At 44.9% G+C, this 12,228-nt stretch overlaps 1 protein-coding gene across 1 annotated transcript in view; it reads right to left on the bottom strand.

Annotated features, from left to right (window-relative positions):
- Positions 1-10,037, bottom strand: part of LOC115082605 (glycerol kinase-like) — a 58,158-nt gene extending 48,121 nt beyond the window's left edge. The window contains exons 1-2 of the mRNA XM_029586819.1: positions 9,975-10,037; positions 1,100-1,142 (exon numbers count right to left, since the gene is read on the bottom strand). Coding sequence (XP_029442679.1) covers positions 1,100-1,142; positions 9,975-10,006 — 75 coding nt within the window. The 5' untranslated portion in view covers positions 10,007-10,037. The remainder of the gene's footprint in view (positions 1-1,099; positions 1,143-9,974) is intronic.
- Positions 10,038-12,228: the final 2,191 nt, after the last annotated feature.

Genomic DNA, 12,228 nt, shown 5'->3' with positions numbered 1-12,228 from the left:
GAGGCAAGGGTACCCCTACCTCGTGTTATGGCGGTTACCCGGGCCGGGGGATATATTGAAAGTGGTGCCGGCGGCATCACCGGACGGCGTGGGAGCCGGTCCGCGCAGAGGGAGGCGCAAAGGCGGGGCGCCGAATGCGCCAATGGCGGGACCCCCGCCTGGGAGCGGGGACTCGGCGGGGGCCCATGGCTAAAGGACGCCTGGCTTGGCACGGCGGGCAATCACGGACAGCATACCGGCTCGGGTAGCCCCAAGGAAGTTTATGAATATGTTAATAGAAATAAAGCTGCGGCCTTTTGATACCAATAACTGTTGCTGTGTGGTCACTTGACAGAGTCAAAATTGTAACAAGAGGGAGGGAAAAAGTAGGGGGGGGGGGGCGGCACGAAAAGGACGCCAGCACAGGGAGCAAGTGGTGGCTGCCAGCGTTATGGAGGTATTGGTCGTGGAATCCCCGATGGACCCGGGATCAGATCTGGAATCGCTGTTTCTTCGACAGTATCTTCTCCCCTCGGTAGTGGTGTAGGCAGTTCCTGAGGTTTTGTAGGAATTGCACCAATAATTGTATCTAATTTTTGTAGAATCGGTGCAAGAAGGGATAAATCTGGCATCGGTGGAATAGATGATGGATGTGGAAATGTCACCGGTATTGGCATCAATGGAATCTGCGATGTAACTGGACAGGGCATCAGTACTGGCATCGATGAATCCCTGGACAGAATTGGTAGGGGCATCGGTAGTGGTATCGATGGATCCGGTAATGGCATCGGCGATGGAATCGATGGAGACAGCACTGGCGTCGGTGCTGGCTTTAGAGGCAGAGTCGGTGCCAGCATGGAGGCATCGAGGATGTTGTGGTGCAGGAGCTTTCAGGTTTACAAAGCTCCCTCCTTCACAGTCTGTTTTGTTTTTTGCACATAGAAAAAAGGTCCTGTTGCACTTTATTCAATGCCCAAAGCACATATTACAAGTTAACCTTCTACAGATCCCAGAAAAATAGTTTCTAAATTTTCACAAATGGAACATGTCATTGTGCCACTTAGTGACACTGGGTCAATGAGAGTTTAGCATATTTCAAAGTTTTAGTTCAATAACAAACCTTCTTTCCTGTATTATACAGCAAGAAACAGCCCGTTCCATACCTGTAATAAAGAGAGGTTAGGAGATATTTGTTTTCATGAAAAAGTCTGCCATAGTAGGTCTACAACATGAAACTTACTGACTTAAAATCAAGGAACTCAGCACAGCTTCTTCTGAGTTACAGAAGTTGCAACAAATGTTCCTGAATATTAAAGAAAAACACTGAGAAAATATCAAGAACTTTAATTAAATCTATGTTGCTGATAAACAAGCCAAACAAAAATCATTAAGACCTTCTAACAAACATAGTGGCAACCCTAGCTTACAGGACACAGAGGCAAGGGTCAGAAAGCAATGGGGCTCTGTGTAGTTTGCAGATACAATATAGATATTTTGGGGTTTATGCAGCAGTATTTCTAGAAGCACTGCAAAAATCTTAGCAAAGATTATAGATTATATTGCTGTGTGTTTTCTTGTAAGTTATATGATTGTTTGAGCTAGTTATGTGGTAAACTTGTGTATGTCTTGCTGTAAACTGCAAGGGTCCTGGGTACTGGTAGTAAATAAATAAAAATAAAGTCTAAATTCCTGATATCATCGACTTTGTTTTACATATCTAGAATCAGAACACATTATGTATTTATCACTCATGCTTATAAACTGGTCTCTCCGTTTCTTAAACTCTGCCTGTTCACCTAGTCTTCTGTAAGTTGCCTGAGCTCTAAATGAATTTGCCTTTTACAGACTATTATATCAGGATCCCAGGATTCACAGAGCTTAATCCAGTTATTGTTTATGTGCACTGGGAATGCATTCTCTATTCTCAGGTTAATAAAATGAAGTCTGAACTAGCCTATTTACAATGAATACATTCAGGTACATTTTAAAGTATGCAATTGTATTTAAATTTGTTACTCCAGGATTTTAAGGAGAAAAGCAAGTTTGCTTACTGTAAACGGAGTTTCTGTAGATAGCAGGATGAATTAACCATGCTGTCTGGGGGACGTTCTCCATAAACCTCGAGGCAGAGCTTCTCTCAGAGATTACAGAGCTTTGGCTGTGTGGTTGCACGCGTTTTCCTGCACAATAGCCATCTTCCCCTCAATCTGTAACAGCGCATCCAGCGAAGTGGTGATCTCAGAGGCTGTCCAGAAAGGCAGGCAAGTCAGCATGGCTAAATTCATCCTGCTATCTACGGAAACACAGTTTACGGTAAGCAAACTTACTTTTTGCCATTGATAGCAGGGCTGAATTAGCCATGCTGCCCGAGAGATCCCAGATTACAGTTGTAGTCTGCACACTGAGAAGAGGATGGACACCCCCGTCTGACACAAAGTCCTACTTGCACAACCCATCCAAGAGGTGGACAGTCTCACTTCCTCAAAGAAGCAAACACTGCTGAACCCAGTGCTGCATTGGAAGATGCCTGTCGGTTCAGACAGTAATGTGATATGAAGGTATGTAGATATGACCACGTAACTGCTTTACAAATATCCAGCAATGGCACCATATGAAGATGCATTACTGCAGCAGTAACTGCTTGAACTTGGAGTGCTCTGACCTTGTCTGCTTTGTGTAACAAAAGTAAATGCATTGGGATATTCGGCTTGACAGAGGATGTCCTTAACCTCTGCTGTTAAGTGTAGTTGGTTCAATACCATCCTTTCAATCTACATGCTGTGAGAGGAAGTGAAGCATGCATGGGGTGCAGCAATGTTCCCCCTTCCTGAGTTAGAAGATTTGCATTGTCCTCAATTGAGCTAGGAGTGATAGACAGCCCAACTAGATCGGCATACCAAGGTTATCTCAGCCACACCAGAGCAATGAATGTCATAAGAACATAAGAAATTGCCATACTGGGTCAGACCAAGGGTCCATCAAGCCCAGCATCCTGTTTCCAACAGAGGCCAAACCAGTCCACAAGAACCTGGCAATTACCCAAACACTAAGAAGATCCCATGCTACTGATGCAATTAATAACAGTGGCTATTCCTAAGTCAACTTGATTAATAGCAGTTAATGGACTTCTCCTCCAAGAACTTGTCCAAACCTTTTTTGAACCCAGCTACACTAACTGCACTAACCACATCCTCTGGCAACAAATTCCAGAGCTTTATTGTGTGTTGAGTGAAAACATTTTCTCCGATTAGTCTTAAATGTGCTACTTGCTAACTTCATGGAGTGCCCCCTAGTCCTTCTATTATTCAAAAGTGTAAATAACAGTCACATATACTCGTTCAAGACCTCTCATGATCTTAAAGACCTCTACCATACCCACCCTCAGCAGTCTCGTCTCCAAACTGAACAGCCCTAACCTCTTCAGCCTTTCTTCATAGGGGAGCTGTTCCGTCCCCTTTATCATTTTGGTTGCCCTTCTCTGTACCTTCTCCATCGCAACTATATCTTTTTTTGAAATACAGCGACCAGAATTGTACACAGTATTCAAGGTGCGGTCTCACCATGGAGCGATATAGAGGCATAATAACATTTTCTGTTTTATTAACCATTCCCTTCCTAATAATTCCTAACATTCTGTTTGCTTTTTTGACTGCTGCAGCACACTGAGCCGATAATTTTAAAGTATTATCCACTATGATGCCTAGATAGTTTTCCTGGGTGGTAGCTCCTAATATGGAACCTAACATCATGTAACTACAGCAAGGGTTATTTTTCCCTATATGCAACACCTTGCACTTGTCCACATTAAATTTCATCTGCCATTTAGATGCCCAATCTTCCAGTCTTGCAAGGTCCTCCTGTAATGTATCACAGTCCGCTTATGATTTTACTCTGAATAATTTTGTATCATCTGCAAATTTGATAACCTCACTCGTCATATTCCTTTCCAGATCATTTATATATATATATATATATATATATTGAAAAGCACCAGTCCAAGTACAGATCCCTGAGGCAGTCCACTGTTTACCCTTTTCCACTGAGAAAATTGACCATTTAATCTTACTCTGTTTCCTGTTTTTTTAAGCAGTTTGTAATCCATGAAAGGACATCGCCTCCTATCCCGTGACTTTTTAGTTTTCGTAGAAGCCTCTCATGAGGGACTTTGTCAAACGCCTTCTGAAAATCCAAATACACTACATCTACCTGTTCACCTGTATCCACATGTTTATTAACCCCTTCAAAAAAATGAAGCAGATTTGTTAGGCAAGACTTCCCTTGGGTAAATCCATGTTGACTGTGTTCCATTAAACTATGTCTTTCTATATGCTCTACGATTTTGATCTTGAGAATAGTTTCCACTATTTTGCCCGGCACTGAAGTCAGGCTCACTGGTCTATAGTTACCTGGATCGCCTCTGGAGCCTTTTTTAAATATTGGGGTTACATTGGCCACCCTCCAGTCTTCAGGTACAATGGATGATTTTAATGATAGGATACAAATTTTAACTAATAGATCAGAAATTTCATTTTTGAGTTCCTTCAGTACCCTAGGATGCATACCATCCGGTCTGTGACGTCCGCGATACATTTCTGTATGGTCCGAGAGATGACAGAGTATGAAAGGTAAGCATATAGTAGACACCCCCCCCCCCCCCTCGACCAAGGAATGAGGAACGCGTCCTATGCAACTTGTTCCCAGCTAGGAAAAACCGAGCAGAACGCCCAAACTTTCCTGTTGTGCACCATGTCGAAGAGATCTATACGAGGGAGACCCCACATTTCAAAGAGATCATCTGCCACGCTTTGGTTTAGAGTCCATTCATGCAGGTAGAACACCCTGCTGAGCCGGTTGGATTCAGTATTGGCAATACCCGGAAGATAGGTCACTTGGGCAGAGATATACTCCATTTCCCTGCCCATTCGAGGATCTGAATGGCCTCCTTGCAAAGGACCCATGAATCAACCGTCCTCTTTTGTTTATGTAAAAAACATGGCCACTTGATTATCCGTGTGAACCATGACATTCTTTCCCCCGACATGGTCGGAGAAAGTGAGAAGGGCATTCCAAATCTAGCAAAGCGACGATCTCAGAGGCTGTTCAGGGAGGCGGGCAGGTCAGCATGGATAAATTCATCCTATTTATCAGGCCGATACAGTACAGTGCGCTCCGACGGAGCGCACTGTTAGCCTGCTACTGGACGCGCGTTTTCCCTTACCCCTTATTCAGTAAGGGGAGGAAAACGCGCGTCCAACCCGCAGCACCTAATAGCGCCCTCAACATGCAAATGCACGTTGATGGCCCTATTAGGTATGCACGTGGGATACAGAAAGTAAAATGTGCAGCCAAGCCGCACATTTTACTTTCAGAAATTAGCGCCGATCCAGAGGTCGGCGCTAATTTCTTTCAGCACCGGGAAAGTGCACAGAAAAGCAGTAAAAACTGCTTTTCTGTGCACCCTCCGACTTAATATCATAGCGATATTAAGTTGGAGGTCCCGAAGAGTAAAAGTAAAAAAAAAAATAAAAAAAAAAAATTTGAATTCGGCCTGCGGCTGTCGGGCCGAAAACCGATCGCTCAATTTTGCCGGCGTCCGGTTTCCGAGCCCGTGGCTGTCAGCGGGCTCGAGAACCGACCCCGGCAAAATTGAGCGTCGGCTGTCAAACCCGCTGACAGCCGCCACTCCTGTCAAAAAGGAGGCGCTAGGGACGCCCACTCTCCCACAGACTTTACTGTATCAGCCCGTATGGAAATATCATTTCCAGTAAGCAAACTTGCTTTTTTCCATCGATAGCAGGGCTGAATTAGCCATGCTGCCTGAGAGTACCCAGCTTATTGTTGTGGTCTGCCATGAACACACACTGAGAAGGGGATGGACACCCCTGGACACCGAAAGTCCTGCTCTCAACCAGGCCTATCCTGCGGGCCCCTATAGCCCCTGCCAATGCAGGAGCTGATGGTCTAGAGGCTTCGTATATCATGCGGAGAAGGTGCTGTAATCCTTCTTCCATGTCCATGAAGGACTGAGGCAGCACAGCATATGCAGAGCCCTCATCGCAACGAGGCTTGATGGATTGTAAACACTCAGATACTGAGTGATATAGAACTGATGCTGCTGGATGTTCGCATTCAACATGGCCGCCTGGAAGGCATTCCTCCCAAACTCGTCCAGGTAGCGATTGTCCTTCCCTGGTGGCACGTTGGAATGGAGCCTAGATTTCTTCACTTTCCTCATGACAGATTCCTCCACAATGGATACTTTTGTATATGAAGCTTCAGGTCCATTTTCCTGGACGTTACAAGTACTGAAAAGGGGGTCTCCCAGGTCTTTTCCATGACCGCATGGGAAGGCAGCACCATAGGCTCGGACGGAACCTTGAATCTCTTCAAGATGCTGAGGACTTCTGTCCTAGGGTCTAATATCTTCTTAGTCTCCACTCTGAGCAGAACCCCCACCTTCTCTATAGACCTGGAGTAAGAGAGGTCCTCAGGTGGCTAGGATGGCTCTGGGGGTTCTTCAGGCGAGTTGGAAGGAATGCCTGTAGAAGACCCTAGAGAAGTAGGCAGGGAGTCAAGTGGCTCTGAGTTCGGCTGTGATGACAACTGAGGCGGGACACCCACTCTTCCTGTGGGCTATGTTGCTGAGGAGGGGATTCACCCCACGGGAACAACTTCTCCAATGAGAGGCTTGGAGGGGGACATTTCCCGGAACCTGATTCCATGGAGGTGGAGAGATTGTTGAGAATCTCTGAAATTTGGGACACATCCTGGGAGGCTAGGCACCTTCTGCAGTGGTATGTTACTCCTTTAATGCGGCAGCTGTTGTGGTAGTATACCATTCCTCGTCTTGGGCAGACTAGGATTGTTTGGCATCTGCAGGTACTGCAGCCAGGAGGATGTTGGAGGCAGCCCCTGCTTGTGGTGTGCCGCTGGCTCCACCGCATTTCACAGTCTGTGCTTCTTCGACAAGGGCTCTTAAAGCTGGTGTGAACATCTCTTTTTCCAGGAGAATGATGAAAGATCCGAGTATACTCTCTCTGATGACCCCAAGTAGCTCTCGGATTCTCCTTTGTCTGAGGGCATACCCACATTCAAAAAACCCATCTCCTGTAGCTCCTCCGGCATGAAGACAACCTGAGGGTCCAGCTGAGGTTTTCGTTGTTGACATTTATTTTTAGTTATTTAAAACAGTTTTATACACCGTTGCACAGACAAATCCATCTCAACGGTTTACAATTAATCATAATGATAAAATAAGTGGAGAAATGGAAAAAATACAATTATATTGTAAATATACATCTAAATATCTAAAAGTATCAAAAACTATAAAATTACCAAAGTAAAGATAAAAAGTAAAAGCAGTATTAGAAAAAGTTAAGACACATTAGAATGTCTATGCTCCTATGCTAATTGAGCTGAGTGTGAGGTTTGCACCGTTCAGATAATGCCAGCGCCTTCTGCTCGACGCATGCATCATCGGCGTCTGGTGCGTCGAGGTCCTGCGTGCTGAGTCGAGGGCTGCATTGACGCCTGTTGAGTGGCTAGTTGCGTCGATGGGATTGGGCTCAGAGCCCCCCGCTTTAGAGCGTTGTGCTTTGACACATCACTGCATCGTGCGTCGGGACAGGCTGTCTTCAATGCACATGTCGAATCCTTATGGCGCAGAGTGTCGTCCTTGCTTCATTGTGACACATGCTTCGACACAAACGTTCTGACATCGTGGCTGCTTGCCGACGCTGACTCCAGTGTCCAGCTAGGTGGTGCATCTCCCGATGCCAGATGTTTTTGCTGGTCATGGGGAGGGGGGGCACAGAGACTCTCTGGGGCACTTGACCTACTCTGTTCTGGTTTGTTTCCTTACCCTGGGGAGTCAGGGAAGGCCTCTTTTTCTCTGGGTGGTCTGTCTTCGGCCCCAGGGATGAGTGGGACTAGTGGTGCTCTGATGCTGGAGCATAGGCTCTCCTGCAATATAAAGAAATATAGAGAAGGCTCTCCTGCAATATAAAGAGAAGGAACCCTTAGCTATGGATATTTGTGTATTGACCCACACAGATAAATCTTATCTTATCATGGAAAGCATCAAAAAACATTGGCACATTCTTCAATTACATTCAATTTTTGCTGATCCGCCACTTTTTGCATATCAGCACAGCAAAAATCTTCGTGACTACGTGGTATGTGCTGCTACAAGTTATCAGGACTTTACAAAGGTGCAAGGCTGTCACAACCAGTGCGGGCAGTGTGACATGTGTGCCACCACTATTGAGGGTCAGTATTGGCAACATCCGACGACTGGATATAGATACAAGAAGAAATCTGTGACTACATGCAATTCTACCTCTGTCGTGTATTTAATTCAGTGCCCATGTCAGTTTTTATATGTGGGCCGGACTAGTAGAAAAATCAAAGTACGTCTTCATGAACATAGAAGCCGCCTCAATACAGCCAATATGGAGGCACCTATGGTAAGTCACTGCACTGAGGTGGGCCACACCTTTGACCAATTACAATGGACAATTCTTGAACAAGTTGCACAAAATCCCCGTGGTGGTGATCACAATTACTTTTTAAACTATCGTGAACAATGGTGGATTTTCACATTAGCATCACAATCCCCACATGGACTCAATGATTCAGTAGAATGGTCCTCCCTTATCTAACTTTGGATTGGTGTCTAGTCTACCAAACCCTATACTCTGATTGGTTCCTTTGTAAGATGCTAGCAGGTTTAAAAACAACCTTTGAAAATGGCGGATCCAGTTGCCGGGTTAAAGCTGCAACCAAGTAGCAGACGTGATCGCTGGGCAGGCTCTGGAATCGTATGTATGCACTAGATAGCAGCGATAACTGTTGATATTTTTGCATAAACTTAGTAAATTATGTCATTTTTTAAACCTAGAATTGGCAAACTACAGCCCCTGATGAAGCTGACAAACACGAACCGTGTCGGGCCAGGGCCAGTTTGATATTCCGGCTGCATAATCTCTGCTACGATAAGTGTAATCGCACTGCCTTTAGACTGGTAATTTAACCAGACTTAAAATAATGAAAGTTTGAAAACGTTAAAAAAATCTCAAAAAAATTATCACAGAGTAACCGATGATTATAAATTCAGTGATGGTCCGAATGCTCTTTTGTGACTGCACAACCATATAAGTGGCAATTAGGGCTATTGGAGTAAAGCCCGCCATTACTATATGAGGTTACTCTGTTTCTATAGAAGAGACTACATGGTATCAGCTATTGTTATTTCCATTAAATATGATGATGTTTTGAATTTCAGTCATTAGTTTACATATATATATATATATATATATATATATATATATATATATATATATACACACACACACACACACACAGTTTTTTGTATTGGAGCATAGGACCTGGCATCTTCATCCCGCAGATGCACAATTTTCTATGCATGCTGCCTTTGGGCCCTGGGTGACATACGACCACAGTCCCGACAGACAGACTGGTCATGCGCAGGCCCCAGGCAGAGGTAACAGTAGTTATGCCCATCGGTGATGGACATAACTTTACCACACTGGCAGTACTTGAAGCCAGGCGGGTTTGGGCACCATGGTAGCACTGAAAAGTGCTGTATTTTTTTTTCTCAGAAAAACTCCAAGGAGAGAGGAAAGAAGAGCTCCGCGTGTGACTGGTAGCATGAGAAAACAAGACTGAGGGGAAGATGGCTATTGTGCAGGAAGATGCGCACAGCCGCACAGAGCCAAGCTCTAACCTCCGAGAGAAGATCCACCTCGAGGAGCTAATTCAACCCTGCTATTGATGGGAAAACTTCAATTAATGCACAAGGATTTACACTACTAAATAAGAAACAGAAAAAAAAAATACTTTAAAACTGAAATAGGCAGCAGAAGATTTCCTAACGAAAGCTTTCAGAAATACCCGTTTTATGGCTACAAAAAAGTTTGTCTCGCATTTATAACAATCAATTCATGTTGTATTGCCACACTTCAGTGAATGCTTACGTGTTCTTTGCCTGTCCAACCTGGAAACACATTTGTCCAACTAAAGCAGCTGATTGATCTCCCAAGCACTGAAAACACAAAAAGGGACATGCAGTACTTTCTAACTGGATCTGTGGATATGCAAACTGTACAGCAATTCAACATTTTTTAAATAAATTGGTCAGCATTTAGAATTTCAAAAAAATAAAGATTTCATAACTTGATTACTGAACGCCTAAAATTTTGTTTTTATTAAGCTACATTTATTTATCCACTCCCTCAGTAAACATGGCAGCTATTATATTGATAATCATGATCATCATCTTGCATACCCCTTTAATATTATTCTGCTACACACAGTAGAAAGAGTATGACCAGATGTGGTATGATCTGAAATGTGAAGATGTTAAAGAGCTAATAAAGTTGTCTATATACAAAAGCTTAAGAATAATGCCGTTATTATAATAGAAAGAAAACTTTAAAAAGACAAACGGAGAAAGGAATATAACTAAGGCATAGGCAAATTGATCTTTTGAGGATATCAGGGCTGATGCTAGCTTTTTTCCCTCCCCATCCCATTCAGACTGTGCAGACTTGCAAAACAAAAACAAAAACAAAAAAAAAGGAGCAGCTCAGCTCCCTCCAGTGATCCAAACTGACCCCTTCCAACCTTACAAACCCAGGGCTGGTGCAAAGTTTTATTGTTCAATATATTTTATTGAGGAAGTGGTCCTTCATAAAACAATACACTGGAATGCAGGAATAAGATAGCAACCAAACTACCACAAGGCAAAAGACAAACAAGAATACATCACTGGTGCACCTTCGTCTAGTCCGTGAAGGGAGCACTATCCAATTTTATCCTAATGAGAGAGGCATTACCCAACCCAACATCGTGGTATCCGGGAGCCCCTATTCTTCCCCCTCCCCGTCAACCCCACCACCGCCATATATCCAGGAACATACCTCCCATTCATTCCCCCCCTCCCCCAAACCCCCACCCCCCCGAGATCCCTAGCCGCAAACCCCACTAGTCAGGGTCCGTTCAAACGGAACAAGTTAATTGTTGAGTACCAGACTCCTAGCCCGGTGAGGCAAACTTTGGATATAAGCGTCCCAAATCTGAAGAAATTTCCGGCGAGCCGCCACCGACGATCGAGATGCCAAGTTCTCGAACTGCATCAGACGATGAAAATGTATCCGCCATGTCCAAAAGGAGGGCCCCGTCCGCTCCTTCCAATGGAGAAGGATGATTTTCTTCCCGACAAGGCCAGCTTTTTGCAACAAAAGCCGAGATCCCAGGCTAGGAAGCAAATGTTGGGTTACACAATGAAATAACCACAAGTACGGAGAGAGGGGCAAGCGCACCCCCACCAGCCCTGTAAAATATGTCCCCAATCGCTGCCAAAACATTTGAGCATTCGGGCAAGACCAGAAGACATGTGCTAGCGTGCCCCTCTCCTCCCCACAACGCGGGCAGTGAGCATTAACCGTTAAACCCGATTTAAAGGCAATATGGGGAGAAATATACGCTCTATGTAAAAATTTGAGATGCATCTCCCGAAAGTACATGTTACTAGTCACCGGGAAAACCCTCTTCACACTACCCACAAAAATGCGAGCTGTCAGTGTAAACCCTCCATCCCGGTTCCAACGAGCCACCGAGATGGTAGAGGACTCCACAAGAGTCTTCCGGGCCAACCCCTTATAGTACACGGATAGAGAGGGCTCCTTAGTAGCGTCGAAATGAAAGAACCCATCAAGCGCCTTGAAGATCGCCAAACACTGGGCCGGCGGTCCCAAGGACTGGACATAATGGTGCAATTGTAAATAGCTAAACCAATGTTGAGTAGGGATTCCGTACAGCTCCCGTAGTGTCTCAAAAGACATAAAGCGCCCCTCCCCGTCAAACACATGTCCCAAATACTCCACACCCCTGGGCTGCCAGTTAAGAAACGGGGCAGTAGTTAAGCCGGGGGAGAAATCAGGGTTACCCCGCAGTGCCGTTAGATATTCACATTGTCTAGGAATCCCTAGCATTTTAGTAAGAAGTACCCAAGTCTTCCGTATAGGAAGTATCAAGGGATGGAGAGCCAGCCGAGGCGGGAGTGTTTTCCCACAGCCCATCAACACATGACTTAAAGCCAGAGGTCTAACGAAAGTCCGCTCCGCCAGAATATTGACAAAGGGAGATTTCCCAACTATCCACCCACGGATTAAACGCAGATTCGCCGCCATGCCATAGTGTTGGAGGCGAGGCACCCCCCTCCCCCCC

This window comes from Rhinatrema bivittatum, unplaced genomic scaffold (assembly GCF_901001135.1).
Source record: "Rhinatrema bivittatum unplaced genomic scaffold, aRhiBiv1.1, whole genome shotgun sequence".
NCBI lineage: Eukaryota > Metazoa > Chordata > Amphibia > Gymnophiona > Rhinatrematidae > Rhinatrema > Rhinatrema bivittatum.
This window is presented reverse-complemented; position numbering and strand designations above follow the sequence as displayed.